At 32.4% G+C, this 17,974-nt stretch overlaps 1 protein-coding gene and 1 pseudogene across 1 annotated transcript; both read left to right on the top strand.

Annotated features, from left to right (window-relative positions):
- The first annotated feature begins 618 nt into the window (after nt 1-618).
- LOC145596929 (uncharacterized) lies at nt 619-7,079 on the top strand. Its single transcript, XM_081653120.1, has 3 exons — nt 619-800; nt 911-1,302; nt 6,994-7,079. Exons 1-3 carry the CDS (start codon nt 619-621, stop codon nt 7,077-7,079), a joined length of 660 nt encoding a protein of 219 aa, XP_081509246.1.
- A 162-nt stretch (nt 7,080-7,241) lies between these two features.
- Nucleotides 7,242-8,857, top strand: LOC145596927 (uncharacterized; annotated as a pseudogene).
- Nucleotides 8,858-17,974: the final 9,117 nt, after the last annotated feature.

Here is a 17,974-nt window from a genome sequence, read left to right as displayed (position 1 = left end):
ACGATTAAGATGTGTGAGTTTTATGCTTTATAATTTTATAGAACTTATTTTAATAAAAGGTGATATTCACTCTTATTCGACACCGGATACTATACATATTCACAATAATACTCAAGAAAATCAAGGTATGTTACTATAATTCATAAAAATAATAGACTTTAGGTTTATTTCTCTTATGTAGATTTATTGGTACTGCTATCATTTTATCTTTTATAAGAACTTCAGTTCATAAAATTATAATGCTAAACACCAATGATTCTGCAAAAAAAAATTAATCATATTATTCATCAACTACTTGTAATTTGTGGAGCTTATAAAGAAAATAAATTCATCACTAAACATGTTGCGTTGTTTTATGTTTTCTTAGAATATTGGGACATTGGAGACCCGACTTGTTTTTGCCAATTTTGTGGTGCAATATTTTGGTACGAGGAAAGATTAAAGAAGCATCGAAACTCTAAAAGTCCAAAATTCTCAAAGTGTTCCATGCAAGGAAAAGTGAAATACCTCTACTAAAAGAACCACCACCACTACTTATTGGATTTTTAAAGAAGAAGGACCCTAGAAGTATTTTTGGAGAACATAAGATCTTATAATAATATGCATGCATTCACGTTAATGAGAGGAAAAATCGATTTAGCTATCAATCAAGCTCATGAACCTTACACCTTTCGATTACATGGTCAAAATTATCATAGGATAGGAAGTTTGCTACCAAATTCAGGCTCATCTCCAAAATTCTGCCAACTCTACATTTATGACACATATAATGAGGTTTCAAACCGAAAGAGTTTTATGAGGTTTGTTATTTCTTTACTTACCTCTTTACGTCATTTATATATTAGATTCAACTTGATGTGAATTGAACTATTAAAATCCTAACATTATTACTTTCCTTTTTTTTGCATAGTCAATTAAGAAATTCGGATGATTTGAATTATTCTATTCTTAACGATCTTAAAACGATGCTTAATGAACACAACCCAATTGCTAAGGCTTTTAGAATGGCAATGGATCGTTTTAAATCTGATGATTCTCAAAATGTCAAATTAAAACTCATCGAAAGGAGAGGGGTTGATGGGAGGAACTACAACCTGCCAAGTGCATCTGAAGTTGCAGCACTTATTGTCAGGGATATCGAAAACTCTATAGACATGAATATTGTTGTTGAAAAGCAATTAGGTTTACTTCTACGTATAAATGAGCTTCATCCTTCTTACCTTGCAATGCAATACCCATTGTTATTTCCATATGGTGAGGATAGTTATAGGGATGATATTCTGTTAAGGGATGATGATGGAAGTAATTCTTCCAGAAAAAGGATGAGAATGAGTATAAGATAAATTTTTTGCATTACGGATACAAGAAAGATTTAATGAAGCTGCAACACTATTGATGTCAAGAAAGTTATTTCAGCAATTTTTGGTTGATTTCTACACTATGATTGAAGCTTATAGACTTAACTACATTCGAACACATCAAAAACCATTGAGGTCAGAATTGTACAAGAATCTTGCTCATGCGGCTTTGAGAGGAGACATTGATCCATCAACTTTATGATTACGAATTGTCTTAACTTCATCATTTAATGATGGTGCTAGATATATGATGCAAAATTTTCAAGATGTCATGGCTATAAGCAGGTGGTACGGATACCCAGAGTTATTTATCACATTTACATGCATTTTAAAGTGGCCAGAAATCACTAGATTCATTCAAAAAAGGGGGATTCGGACTAGAGGATAGGCCATACATTCTTTATAGAGTTTTTAAAATGAAACTTGATCGCTTAATAAGTGATCTTAAGAATCAAAAGATATTTCCCTTCACAGTAAATGCTTGTAAGTTTTTTTCTTATCTTTACTTCATTGATTTATATAATTTTAACACTTTATTTAATTTTTAGCAACTACATAACCAAATAAATTGATTCGGTGATATACACGGTGGAGTTCCAAAAACGTGGATTGCCTCATGCTCACATCCTTATAATCTTAAAATCTGAAGACAAGATTGCTAATACTCATGACATAAATAAGTTATATGTGCTTAAATCCCTAATCCAATAAAGGAACCTAAGTTGTATAAGCTTGTTGGAAATTCTATGATGCACGGTCCTTATAGTGCTTTAAATAAACAATTTTCATGCATGAAAGAATGAAGGTGTTCAAAAGATTTCCCTAAGAGCTTTGTTGAAGAGACTATTGTTGATAAAGAAGGATATCATGTTTATAGAAGACAGGATGATGGGAAATTTATTGAGAAGAATGGTGTAAAGTTAGACAACAGATATGTTGATCCATACAATCCAACACTTATCCTAAAATATGGTGCACATATGAATATTGAATGGTGTAATCAACATCTGTCGATCAAGTATTTATTTAAATACATAAATAAAGAAAATGATCGCATCACCGCTGTTATTTCTGGGTCTTAAGTAGAGTCTTGTGACAAAGTTGGTGAAATTCAAGCATACTATTATTGCAGGTGTGTGTAAGTTAATCATTGTATTTAGCTTGATTAAATTATACATAGGGATCATTAATATGCATATATACATTGTATGCAGGTATATTTCACCATGTGAAGCAGTATGGAGAATTTTCTGTATAAAGACTAAATTTTCATCTTCCTGATGAGAAAAATGTAGTATTTGAAGATGATGATCCTATAGATGAAAGCATAAATAAACCCACTATAAGGAAATCTCAATTCTTAGCATGGATGGAACGTAATAAGAATGATGCAAAGGCTAGGAAACTCACTTACGTTGAGTTTCCAACAGTATAGGTGTGGAAAGAAGGCATATGGGCTAAACGACAAAATTCGTTTCCAATTGGAAGAATGTACCATGTCCCCCAGGATGCGATGAAACGTATTATTTAAGAATTTTGTTGAATATGTTAAAGTCCCTACATGTTACGAAGATATTAGAACGGTTAATGGTGTTCTATACCCTTCTTTTAAAGAAGCTTGCTATGCAAGAGGGTTATTAGATGATGACATAGAGTAAATTGATGGCATCATAGAAGCAAGTTTTTGGGAAACTGCACACTATTTAAGAAGTCTTTTCGCGATGATATTGATGTCTGATAGTTAATCTAGACCAGAATTGGTGTGGAATACGACTTGGCATTTACTATCGGATGATATTCTTCACAAACAAAGAGATATCCTTCAAATTGATGGTAATATACTATTTTTGTCTTTTTAGAATTGGTATGAAATAAATTGAAAATAATAAGTTTACATTTAAAAGAAGAGTTGCATGATTCAATAACATGTTCATGCATCATATTATAGCTAACAATAATATTTTGAACTAAATTGAGTATGAGTTTACAAGAAAAACATATATATATAACATTTAGAAGGGGAGATACTTAAACTGGTAGGTACATTATTATTGGTATGTGTTTTTTTGCAAAAAAAATTTTTAGCATACTTTGTTTAAGTAGGAAGGTGAAAAGTATAACACTTAATGATTAAGTACAAAAGCTTCTGCTCTGAGCTCAATTATAGTTTATAGTCTTCATGCATACATATATTTAATTGCATTCTGAATTGTACCAATTATCTGCCTCTTTGTTGTGATTTTTTATTTTCATTCATTTTCCTTAGATTATAATTATCATGATATTACTATAATTTATAGATTAAAGAGTGGGCTGCTTTTGTTTCTTTTATGTGGATATACAAATTATATGATTTCTAGAGAGTCCAAACACAACACATGTGATGTGGATTAAACCACGGAATTGGATACTAGCAATTAGGGTAAACCTAAATCAATAAAGTTTGATCTTTTCGCCTAAAACAAGAAGAAAAGCAACGTTTTGAAATTAACTCATACGAATCAACCTCACAATTAATTTTCTTAAACTCAAAAACACATAATTTCTCATTTATGAAAACAAATATTTATAGGTATAAAATCCCATGTCTAATAGGATAACGATAACTAAAAAGATAATATTAAATCCTAACAAACTTTAATAATAATAAACCAACTACTAACAGGATAAAATAAGGAAAAATAAATCGTGAACAAAATAAATCTTTACCAAGATCCTTGATCCGCATCAGCATGTTTATTTCAAAAAGTTCTAGACAGTTTAAATACAACACAAGTTCTATACTTAAAAGGATTTATTTTTGATGTGTGTCATAAATGGCACACATTTGATGAGCATTTAGGTCCTTTTTGTCCTCTTTTCATTGCTTTCTTGCTCAATAAATGCTCGGTTTTATGCTTTCTCTCTCTTTTCTACTTTTCTATGGTTTTATAGTATTTTCTCTTTTATTTCTTTTATTTTCGTTATTTTATTTGTTTTCTCTTTATTTTAGATTTTATAGATTTAGTTTTATTTTATTTTATTTTATTTGATTTTATTTTCATTTCATTTTCCTTTACTTTATTTTATTTTCATTTTATTTTATTTTCTTTCTTTTATTATTTTCATTTTCATTTTATTTCTTTTACTTTTATTTGTCGGTTTTAGTTTTATTTCACTTTGTTTTATTCCTTGGTTTTATATGTGTTTGTAGGTGTTGGTTCCAAGTCCGATTTGGTGTTAGCTACTGCTTAGTTTGGTCTTCATCACCATCATGGTGATGATGGTGATGGTTATGGAAGCAACCAGGAATTACCCAAGCTGCTGCCTTCTCTTCCCCTGCTTTCCCCTGCTCCACACAAAGCTCCCTCACCTCGCAGCTCCAACTGCAGCAACGCAACACCAACAACAGCTCACCACCGCGCCACCCTCCAGCAGCAGCAGCAAGCACCTCTCCTCCCTCAATTAACCACCACCGCAAACACCAACAACTACCCCAATTCACCACCGCACCTCCCACGGCAGCAGCTCCCCTGCTTCCCTAGCAACCACCAATTGCCCCTGCTCCAGCCGCACCCAACCACCCAATTCGCACCACAAATTCCACTCGCAACAACAGCCAGCGCACCACCAATTTCAGCAATTAATCACTTGCTGCCCTGCTCTACCAGCCACCACTCACGCAACCTCCCTTATGACCTCCAATTCCGCCACCAACCAACCGCAATCTCAAGCATCCTTATCTCCAGCCACAACCACCAATTGCGCCTACCTACCTCACACTTGCCACCGCTGCACCACTCTCCGAGCAGCAGTGCAACCCTAGTAGCTTCTCCATTTGAACCACCGCAATTGTGCTCCTTCAAACCTCAGCAGGTGCGGGCGCACATTCAGCGAGTGCGGCCGCACCCAGCTGGGTATGGCTGAGCTGTTGATTGATGTTGATGAACGGATGTGATGCACTGATGCGTGTGATGCACTTGACTTGAGCAGCAAACTGATTTCCGTTTTCCTTTTATTTCCTTGATTTCTTTTTTTTCCTTTTTATTTCTTTTAATTTTCTTTTTCCAATTTCGTTTATTATTTTATTTTCTTTTCTTTTCTTTTCTTTCCTTTTCCTTTTTATTTTCTTTTCTATTTTTATTCTTTTATCCTTGTATTTATAAATACCCATTTTTGGGTAGAGAGAGAAACAAGGACAATTAGAAACAATTAGAAGCTTAGATTTTAGATCATTTTTCCTAGCTTAGTTGAGAGCTTCTCTCTCTAGTTTAGGGTTAATTTTAGGAGTAGATTTTAGAGAGAGAAAGTGAGGAATTTCAATGGTGATTGAGAGATTGAATATCCAAATGTGACAATTGTATTGGAGATCTACTCTTTTATCAATGAGCATTTCTAAACTCTATCTCATATATTGCTTTGTTTAATATTCATTGTTTTGATTGGATTTTGATGAATTGATGATTGATTTTGGATATTCATGTTTGTATTGGTAGAATTGATGATAATGTTTCAGTAGTTGTTTAGTTAGGGATTTGGTGAAGCTTATGATGTAATGAATTGATGTAAATTGGGGATAATTGATGGAGTTGATGATGTGATTAAACTTGGTTGATTGATCATGTGCATGTGTGTGATTAATTAGAGAGTAGCTAACTTTGATTATTGCACTAGATTGCATTGTAAGTTCACATTGATACGGACCATTGATTTGTGGCTTGCATTTACACGATTGAGGTGTATTGTGATGTTTCCTAGCTAGAGTTTATCGTAGTTGACGCTAGTTAGACCTCTAGTAGAATAGCTTGACATGCTCTTTTGGTTGCATGATTGATTTTCCCTCACATTGCTTGACTTAGTCTACTTTCCATTCCAATTTGCATCGTTCATTGCCATTATTTGCGGATCCTAATCCCTAGCTCTTATATTTGTTTGGTTTCCTCGTTTTAGTAGTTGTTCGACCCACCTTTTATCTCTTGTCTTCGACCTAGCTTAGGCATATAATTGGAAGCATTTAGGCATTACCGTTCCTTTGGGTTCGACCCTTGACTTACCTCTATACTTGTATTTAGGTTTGTTGAGTGTTTATAAATTTTGTTTGGCTTAGGGAGAATTAGCCCAACGACCTAGTTTTCCCCACGTCAATTTTACAGGATTTGTTGCAAACTTTAGTTATTCATTTTAGGAATCATATCTTATGATTAAGAGGCAGAACTCAGGTTATGGGGCACCCTTTTCAAAGAATTAAACATCAAGAACGTTAGCATTATCACCTAATTTCTGCTGGATGAAACTAAAGGTTTCCTAAGTCCTGACCAAATTTATGACTTTTTTATACTGATAGAGTACGGAATCTTAGCTTACTTCTAAATGAAGAAGAAGAAAGTACTATTTTTTATTATTTTCTATGGGCCTAAAGATCAGTACTCCAGATTCAAATCAGGAAGGAATGTGCAGAGAATAAAAGTTAAAGATAAAAATTAGTATTTTCCTGCAAATATTAACGTTGAAGTTGAGGTTAAGGGAAGAAGAGGAATGAAATTGCATATTAACATACATTAAATTGGCTGGACATATAATAAGTCACTTTATTTTTATATCTTGAATAAATTTGAGCATGTGTTAATGTATAGATTTACATATTTGTTGTTAACAGATTTGCAGTTAAGCGATGACCAACTGGAGACTTTTACTTTGTCTGAAATAGAGAAAATTTTACAAAGCAATGGCAGCACACTTTGAAATTTTCCTTTGGTACCTTTTCCGGATGATATGCTCATGTCAGAAGGACGAAACAAGTTGATCCAAGATGAGTTTCATTATGATATATCAACATCGCAACAATAGCATAAGATACTTTTTTCAAGTCTTACTGATGAACAACAAAAGGTGTACAATAAAATTATGAGTGCAGTTTCAAGAGGTCAGGGAGGAGTCTTCTTTATATATGGATATGGAGGCACAGGAAAAAGCTTTCATTTGGAAAACTCTATTTGCTACTATACGGTCTAAAGGAGAAGTTGTGCTTCCTGTTGCATCAAGTGGTATTGCATCACTTCTCCTTCCTCGAGGAAGAACGGCGCACTCTAGTTTCAAAATACCTTTAAATGTAACAAAAGACTCGACATGCAATATGAAACTAGGAAGTGATTTGAAAGAGCTTTTAGTGAAGATAAAGCTTATTATTTGGGATGAGGCTCCTATGATTAATAAATTTTGTTTCGATGCTTTAGATAGAAGCTTAAGAGATGTTTTAAAGACTTTGGATCAACCTTTTGGGGGCAAAGTATTTGTATTTGGAGGAGATTTTCAGCAAATTCTTCTGGTTATCCCAAAGGGAAGTAGATAAGACATTGTTTTTGCCGCAATCAACTTATCTTATTTGTGGAGTTTTTGTGAAGTCCTAAAATTGACAAGAAATATGAGGCTTCAAGTTGGTCATTTAAATAAAAGCAACAATGAAATAAGGGAATTTTCAGAGTGGATATTGAAAATTGGAGATGGTAAAGCGGGAGAGTCAAGTGACGGTGAAAGTACAATGGAAATTCCAGAAGAAAATTTGATAACGGAAGCACAAGATCCCGCTAAAGCTATTGTAGAAAGTACTTATCCATCTATACTCGAACATTTATTGGATACAAAATACTTTCAAGAAAGAGCAATTCTTGCACCAACTCATGAAGTCATGATGATGTAGAATCTATAAATGAATATTTGCTATCTTTAATGCCAGGTAAAGATTAAGTATAAATAAATATAAGAAGATCTATAATTTTTTTTTTTTACAGTACTATCTTTAATGAAATGGTTAATTATGTCCTTTTTTCTAAGTGAAGAAAAGGAATACTTGAGTTCTGATAGCATATGTAAGGCAGATGCAAACATGGATATAGAAAACATATATCCACCTCCTAAATGCAATTAGATGCTCTGGTGTACCAAATCATCGGATTAAATTAAAGATTGGTGTTCATGTCATGCTTCTAAGGAATATTGATCATCCTCTAGCTTATGTAATGGTACACGATTGGTGATTACTCAGCTAGGAAAGTATATTGTTGAAGCTAAAATTATTTCAGGTAGTTTTCATTTCTAAAATGGTTTTGAGTCCATCGGATACTACAAATTTTCCAATAAAGCTTCAACGAAGACAATTTCCGTTGGTAGTTTGTTTTGCTATGACAATCAACAAAAGCCAAGGTCAATCTCTTTCACATATTGGTTTGTATCTTCCGAGACCGGTTTTCAGTCATGGACAACTTTACGTTGCAATCTCTAGGTTACTATCAAAAAAGGTTTGAAGGTTTTGATATGGGATAAGGACGGAAAATTATGTAATACCACAAGAAAAGTAGTATACAAAGAAGTTTCAAAACATACCATGAGAAGGTATGTATTACTTTGCTCTCATTTGTAGTGTAATTTTTTCATACTTTGTTAACAAAATTACATTGAGAATGTTATTTAAATTTTTTTGTTTTTTTCTATCTTGCAGTATTGCATCCAACGTTTGGATTTGATTCAAGTGATATGTTATACTTTAGCATATTGGATTCTTTACATAACAATGCTATCAATTAAATTTAATCTTATCTTCACTTATACTTCCTTCATTTTCTTTTACTTGCAAGACACCTTTTAGGCACGCAGGTTTAGGAGATGATTAGTGAGGGTAAACGAGCGATTTTATCAATATGATTTTTACACGAAGATTAGAATAGGGTTAAGTATCATTTGTAAAATATTATAATGAATAATTTATCCGTTTACATTACATAAATCCGACCTCAAAACACGTGCCACAAGGCTGTGTTGCAAGTAAAAAGAAACGGATGAAGTAGTATATTGTTTAACTTGTGTTTTGAGACAACGTTGGGGTTAATAAATTGTATTTCCTTCGTTCTTTTTTACTTGACCTGCTTTGACTACTTTTACACTATTCAACATCCTTCCTTTAACCGTGTTTTGTGAATAATATGTAAGGAAAAATATATTCATGTTGGATCATTTTGAATTCGTCTCAATAAGTACTATCATAACATATAACTTTTATATTTTTTAATTATGGAAAATTAAAGTTATTGATCGTTAAAGTTTTGCATTGGCAAGTGTGATAAAGGAAACAGGTCAAGTAAAAAAGAACAGAGGAAGTATAAATCTGATACCAAATCTGAATCAAATTTTTTTTTTTGTTTATCAATTTTGGGTCAAATTTTAGAAAAAAAACAGCTAATACGTGTAACCTCAATTGAATTGCATTCATTTTTTTTTTTAATATTATTATTATTGTTTAGTAGTTTTGAAAGGAAATAGAACAAGATGGTGAGAATATGAGAGATATAATCGAACAAAATATTTTTAGTAGGACTAAAAGTGAATTAGTCATGTCTATAGTCTACCTAGATAAATTCTAATCATAAGCTATTTTGAAATATACAAAGACGGCCTAAATTTTATACGAGGCATGAGAAGACTCAACTAAACGACACAATTGACAAGTTTTCAAATTAAAGCACAAGCTCTACTATTGTAAATCATTGCTTCACAAAATGTGAGCTCCATTAGTTTCATCAACCTGAAAAATCTAAATTTCAAATCACAAAGCACAAGATTATTTTTTGAGTTTTTAATTCATATCCAAACTATCAACAAATCATTTCTTCTCAATTAAGACTCAAATCTAGCAAATTTACATTCTAATTAAGAACAAATAATTAATGACACTATTAAATTGCATTCAAACAACAATTCCTAGAAAATTCAACATCAAACTTCCAACAATATCATAACAAAATAAAAAAAATGATAAGAAGTTTCATCTATGAAGCATAAGAGTGGCAGGAACACCATTTTGAAGCTAGATCTCAGCAGACTCAGCAACATTAACAGAAGGAATATTGAACTTTAATATGACCGCCGTTTTTATTTGGTTTTAGTATAATTGAACTACTAGATCTTAAAATAGGTCACCGGGGATCACGGAAATTCGCAAGCCAAACTCAACGAAGATGATATTCAGATATGTAAGAACTTCATTTTCATGTTGTATGAGCTTTGGAAGTACCGATGTTTGAGTTGGACTTGAAGTTATGGAGTTTACTAACACTTTTTCCAATCAGTTTCCAATTTACCATTTTGTTTTCCTTTATATTTCAATAATTGAATTATTAGCATGACGTGGCAAGGTTTTTCATCAAATTATTTGCAAAAATTGCCACTATAATAAACATCTATGTTTCTTGATAAACTTGGGCTCCTCTCAAATTAATTGATGGACTTTTAATTAGGACAACAAAATAAAATGGATATTGTTATATTTTAAGAAAGATTCTTTTATTGTATGATTAATAATAGTACGGCCATTGTTTTTTTTTTTAATATTTTTGTCATAATAATAAATAAGAATGAAGTGAGTACATTTTTTGTAATACTACCTCCATTTCATATTATTTGCAACAATTAGACATTTTTCTTCTCTACTTTATATCAAATCGTTGCAAATAATATGAAACGGTGGTAGTAGTTGGAATGTCTTTAATTTGCAATCATAAATTATGTGTCTCACTACGTATACTAATATCATATTCACTCGATTTCATAATTATTGATATAATAATATTAAAAAAACAAATATCATATTATATACAGTAGTATGTATTGGGTCAAACTACATCATCAACAAATGGATGAAATTTAAATATGCCGTTTTTTTATTATTTATACAAATTTTACTTTTAAAATTGTCATCAATGGAATTTATTTTTATATGTATTGTTTGAGATAACTCTTCACACTTGTATTATAAAGTTTTTTCTAATCATCATCCATACTTTTAGTCATTTCATATATTAATACTCTATTAAAAAAAAAATTTAATACTTGTAATTTCAACCGTGCATCGTACGAGTATTATACTAGTAGTTTAATATTTTATAAAATATGATTGGAATTGACTTTATTTTTTTAGGAAATATTTGGAACTTGATTACCAAGCTTAGTTAACACAATTTTTTATTTTATTTTTAAAGGTTGATTCAACTTATGTTTTTGTTAAATTCGATTATTTTTGTAAATAACATATGATTTTTACCATTTTATGTAGTGAATTAATTTTTATTAATAAAAAATTGTTTTTTTTTTAATTTTTTTTTTGATATATCACACAAAAAGATATATTTATTGCCCTAATTAGAGCAGTGACAAAATCAAATTACTTGACCGAGAGATGTAAAATTGATTGATTAGTTTAAAATGCAGAACAAAATTCTTGACAGAGAAATCTAAGATTAACTAAATACGTGAAAATGCATAGCAAAATTTATGTGAAGATTGAAATTAGAAATTTCAAGTAATAATTAAGTTATTTTTATTTATCAAAATGTATGGAGTAGCAAGGCACGTCGGGACATGTTGTGGATTAGAAATTGATGATTATATTTCACTTTTGCATGATCCCCTTTATTTTGACTGACTAAATGAGAGGGTAATGCAAACAACTATTACAAAGGTGATTCTAGTAAACCATTTAATTTTTTTAATATGATTGGTTGTTAATGATTGAAAGTGTGAAAGTGCTCATGGGGAGGTGCTTAGAGCATGAATAATGGTGGGTTACTCACAAACAATTTAAGTCGCCTTAAGATAATATTATGATTCACCATACTTTTTTATCTACAATGGTAAGGTTACATATTTGTTCATTAACTTGATACAAAACCCACCAAAAACACTTAAAAGTAAGTGGGATTTTCCTAAACATTTCTATTTTGGACCAATTTTTTTAAAATAATTATTATTTGCTTTACCTATTAGGCTATTATTATTAGTTTAATTACAACTACTAATTATATGCTACTACCTAAGCACTACTACTACTACTACTACTACTACTACGTACTACTACTACTACTACTACTAATTATTATTATTATTGTTATTATTATTATTATTATAATTATTATTGTCATTAATGGATTTTTAAAGATTAGTTTATAAAAGTAAATATTCATCTTATAAAAAAGATATAAATATTTAAGTTGTTCATGCACAACTAGTTTAGAGTTCGTATTCTATGTCTTTGGTTTTATTGTTGAAGAGTTATTAAATAAGATTTATTGGTTATTATAGAGAGAGTTTCAAGTTCGTAATTAGGAGTTTTGTACTTGTTTGCAAAGATCAAGGTACGTATTTGTGGCTAGATCTTTAACTATATATGTAATTTTATTTATAAATGTATTTTAAGTTTCGAATGATGAACTATGTTTGAATAATGATTTATGAATATCTATAAAATAAATTGTGTAAGCTTGCTTTAAAAAAACGATTGTTTGATCTTAATTATTTAAATGTTTTATAAGCTTGGTTGCATTGTAAACTTACTTGATTACCAAATTGTTTAACAAGGAAATGTTATCATTTTAATCATCCCATATATGAGAATTGGAAGATTGATTTAATAAAAATTTTTATGGGATTTTTCTTGACTCCTACTATGCGCAGATAAATGATAACACTATGAGCTTTGTATGATCTAATCTTATCTCGAGAATAGACTATGTACATGAGTTACTACCTTGAGGGGTGTGCACACTTAGGTTGAGAAAATTGTTTCTGTTGATTATTGAACCTTTATTGAAAAATACTTTAGAGAATTATAAATTTTGGAATGTTTTCCAAAATAATAAATCTTGCCTATGGAAAGTTCGAATAACCATGTTATTATGAGAATTATATATTTCGAAAGAAAATGGTAATCAACTAAACTAATTTAGGTGTTTAGCACTTATATAAACCTAGCGTTTTGCTAACGCGTGTTTCTCTTTTGTTTTGACTTGGTCCTACTTATCATTTATGATGAGTAGATAGGTGATGGCGATGACTCAACGTGAGCTAAATTTTGCATCGAGGACGAAGGGCAAAATACTTAGTCTAGGTATTATATATTAGTATGAGTATCATTTAGATTTATGTTTCAAAAACTATTTCTATTTTCAATTAGTTAATTTAAGCTAATATGTATCTCTTCCGTTGCAAGTCTTTGTTGTAAAAGTCTTGCGTTACCATGGCGGTAATGCTTTTAAGCTACTCTCATTATCATGTTTTGTATCATTATAATTGAAGAGTAATTTGGGGGTGTTACAAAGGAACCTAAACGGCTGTCCAAATTATCTTATTAGTCGTTGTATTCAATTACATATTCCCTTAAACATGCAATATTGTGATCAATAAATATAATAAAATCAACACCAACATTGGAAGCAATTTAACTATAATGATAACGATTAGTATTTGAGAAAAATAACATAAACCGTTAGAAATATAATAGGAACAAAAGAACATGATTCCTTACTTTAATTGTGTTTGCTTGCAACTATAAAACAATAAACGCGTTAGTAACTTCAAGGAAAGTAATAACAACAATGAAAATTAAAGTAAACTAGTGTTGATTTGGGGCCAAACCTTCAAATAGTTCTACTTGTCATGCCTTGGTTTAAATTTGATCCTTCAGGTAAAATACGGACTCTAGGAGTGCTTAAAGGATGTATTTAGGAAGAATAGGGAAGGCTAGTGTTTAAGCTAAAGCATAAGAGAGAAAGAGAGAATGATTTGGTGCTTAAAAGAGGAAGAATTTTTTGGTGCACTAAAACTAGTGAAATCAGCTTCGTATTTATAGAGAAAATATGAGGGGTGAGGTATGGAACCCTAGAATTGAAGTGGTGCAGATTTTGAAGCCCTAGGAAATTTCGTGCCATAGTATAATTGTCGTCCCACGGCAGAAATTACAATAAGCACGATATATGTTGTCGTGGCGTAGTAGATTTAATTGTGGTGCTGTAGATTTTGTTGTGTCACGACAATTGTGTTTTCTGGAATTCCGTGTAGGTTCATTTTTATCTTTTATTTTGCATTAACTATAGGCGAATTTAGGTGTTGTTTTATGTAGGCGTCGTTTGAAGTGCACCTACGTAAAAGCATGTTGTGAATATGCTTGGCCCTCATAGGAAGTGAGAATTGACATATACGATTAGGGATACGATTAGGGACAAGGAAAGTAGGGAGCCGCCAACAAGTTTTTAAGGAACTTGTAAACCGTTCACGGATCATAAAAGGCAACCACGATTAAGGGACAACGAAAGGCAACAACGATTGACCCGTGAAGGTTACACCCCATTCATAATCCATGAGATTACTAACTCCATATGGTTCGCAACTACGAAAGGAGGATCGGGGATGATGGTACAAAGTGAGTCATGGAGTGACGTTCGCCCGTATTGGCCTCTACTCGATTCTTATTATGAAAAGTATTCCTGTGATCTCAAAGGCATGCAAACAAAGATTCAATTTGCTCCAAACTATTATTATGCTAAATTAGTTGAATATTAATGCAACATATAACTCTAAAATATTGGTGATCACTTGATTAAATAACAAGATTAAGGAACCTAAATCGGTTGTCCAAATTATCTTATTAGTCGTGATTTTTAATTACATATTCTCTTTAAATATGCAATATGGTGATCATAAATAATAAAACAAACATTAATATTGGAAGCAACATAGCAATAATAGCGTTAGTCAAATCAAATAATAATAATAATAATAATAATCATGATATTAGCAATTTAAAATAATAATAAGTAATTAAAATAAGTAATTACTCACATTCCGCGCGTTCCTTTAAATTGCTACATCATGAATAAATTGTTAGTAACTTCAATAAAAATAAATCAAATTGAAATTAAATTAAATAAAAAGTAGAGTTTATTTGGTCCAAATCCTCAATTAATTCTACCTTTTATGCCTTGGTTTAAGTATAGAACTTCGGGTCAAGTATGGACTCCTGGGAGTGCTTAAGGGATATAAAATCAGAGAATACGGTGGCTAGAATTCAGGCTAGAGCAAGAGAATAATTTTTGGTGTAGAAGAGAAGAAGAGAGAATGATTTTTGGTGTAGAAGAGGGGAAGAGAGAATGATTTGATGATCAATCTTGTTGATGATTGAAAAAGGGGAGATATGACCTCTATTTATAGGGAAAAATGAGGGGTCGAATCAAGAAAAGATAAGAATTTGAATCGGATAAAACTCTTGCGATAGACAGTAGTTTTTGCGGTTTTTGTTTTTATCTTATCTTTTGATCCAGAAATTGGAATAAGATGAATACGATGTCGTTGGAAAGCTCTTGAAGTCTACTTTCTAACCCAATGAGAACCATATCTAAATATTTTGTATAATAAAAGATATGGCCGAAATAGTGGGACAGTGTCAGTTTTGGATAGAGTTTCGTATTTCTTTTATATCTTTTTCGTTATAGCTCGGAATTAATATTATAATATATCATTGAAAAGATAAATTCAAGAGCTATCCAACCATTTAAGAATCAGATAAAAAATATGAAGCACGAAAATAATATCTGGAAATCTTTGAATGTCTTTCAATTTGGATAGAATTAGGACTTTCAAAACGAAAAGTTTTATTCAATTTCAAATGCTTTAATCTTATCTTTTCAAAAAGGATAATTAAGATATTTTAGAAACTTTTAGAAGATTTTAATTAATCCTAATTAGAATAGGAGTGGTATTAAACTCTTTGGACCCTCCACATGATCATCGGGTCGTAGGTAAGGTGGGCTTAGGTTCGGTTTGGACTCAGTTTAGTATTTTAGCCATAACTTATTCGTTATAACTCGGATTTGGGCTTATAATATATCGTTGGAAATCTCGTTTGAAGCCTTACCCAAATATTCAACAATTGGACACAGATTATGGACGAAAATAAACTGATCTAAACGTTTTTATAAAAACGACACGAAATGAATGATTTTGGGACACGAAATGAATTATTTTGGGTTTAAAGGCACGAAAAGAGGAAAATATGTTATGGTTTGGTGAAATGGGCTATGAATTGGATTTTTTGTGAAATATATTGGGAATGAGCATGGATTTAAGCACTCTAAAGATTACATACCCAACTCGACCAATACTGGCGGTGAAAGATTGTTCATCATTGGGTTTGGTTTTGGGGTGACATTTTTAGGTGTCTACAGAAGCCCCCACTTTAACTGAGTTTGTAGAAATGACATTTTCGAAAACGATAGTCAAAGTAGTCGATTGGGACGGAGAATGATTTAAGACGTCCTGCGATCTTAAATAACTCTGTATACGCCGATACCTGCAGAAAATGTTAGTTATATAGATAAAAGTGTAAAGGGATAGAATACGTATCTGACACCAGTGTATCGGTGACAAAGTGATGCTTGGTATCTTCCTATGCTTGAAGGAATCCACCTGATGATACTTTCCATGCTTGAGGAAAGTTGACTGATGAATTTTGGCAATTTTCTATGCTTGAAGAAACCCACCGGTTGAGTTACTTTCCATGCTTGAGGAAAATCGAGAGATGACAATTTTCCATGCTTGAGGAAAAACTTGTCTGATGATGAAATTGCAAGTCTCTGTGTATCGAGAACCTTGCGCCGTGAATCGTCTTCGCTTGGGAGATGATCACTAAAATGATGATGGTTCGATTGTCCCCGAACGTGGGCCGTAGTTGATTCGCTTGTCCCCGAACGTGGGCTGTAAAGGGTTCGCTTATCCCCGGATGTGGGCTATAAATGGTCCGCTTGTCCCCGGACGTGGGCTGTAGATGGTCCGCTTGTCTCCGGACGTGGGCTGTAGATCATCCGCTTGTCCCCGGACGTGGGCTATAGATGATCCGTTTGTCCCCGGACGTGGGATGTAACTGGTCCGTTTGTCCCCGGACATGGGTTGTAGATGGTCCGTTTGTCCCCGGACGTGGGATGTAATTTGTCCGCTTGTCCCCGGACGTGGGTTGTAGTTGGTTCGCTTGTCCCGAACGTGGGCTATAGACAGTCCGCTTGTCCCCGGACGAGGGTTGTAATTGGTCCGCTTGTCCCCGGACGTTGGCTGTAATTGAGATCTGCAAAATAAAATTTGCCATGGGACTCGTATATACTATGATTGACTTGACCAATTGACTTGACCAATGACTTGACCAAGCATGACATGACATGTGTATGACGTGTGATTGTGTGAGTATAATTTGAGTGTGTGTGCAGACACAAGCAACCAAAAAGAAAAAAATTCCGCCAATTTTGTCATGAGTGGAGGGTACCGACTTTCTCCCGAAAAAGAAAGACGTGAAAAAATGTTTTGTTTTTAAACTTCCCTCGATGAGAAAATTTTGAAAAAGTTTTTGAACTTCCACAAAAGAAAATAATGAAAAAGGGGAAGAAGTTTTGAACTTCCTCCATAAGCAGGACGAAATGAATCGTATGAATTGAATTGCTTGTCTTGAAAACAGTTTATGCATGATGCATGCTCTTTGGCCAGGAGGCTAAGGACAATTACATCATGTGACACGATAGATGAATGAACTTATGTTATGGAGTTAAGCATCATATATGGTGTAAGAAACGATCTTGAACGTCACTTAGGTCTAGAAGCTAAGCACATATATAAACGAAGTGATTATTACGAAATGAACGTTGCTTAAGTCAAGGAGCTAAGCACGATATGCTTTGTATGATTAAAAATTACATATATATAAATGTAACTCAGCACATTATGCAATGCATCAAACAATGAATATTGCTCAGGTCAGGAAGCTTAGCAAGTAT

The sequence above is a fragment of the Chenopodium album genome, chromosome 20, assembly GCF_948465745.1.
Source record: "Chenopodium album chromosome 20, dcCheAlbu1.1, whole genome shotgun sequence".
NCBI classification, from domain to species: Eukaryota; Viridiplantae; Streptophyta; class Magnoliopsida; order Caryophyllales; family Amaranthaceae; genus Chenopodium; species Chenopodium album.
This window is presented reverse-complemented; position numbering and strand designations above follow the sequence as displayed.

Coding starts and splice junctions, on each gene's coding strand:
- LOC145596929 (XM_081653120.1), top strand. CDS start 619: ATGAGAGGAAAAATCGATTTAGCTATCAATCAAGCTCATGAACCTTAC. Junction 801..910: donor AACCGAAAGAGTTTTATGAG/GTTTGTTATTTC, acceptor TTTTTTGCATAG/TCAATTAAGAAATTCGGATG. Junction 1,303..6,993: donor GTTAAGGGATGATGATGGAA/GTAATTCTTCCA, acceptor TGTTGTTAACAG/ATTTGCAGTTAAGCGATGAC.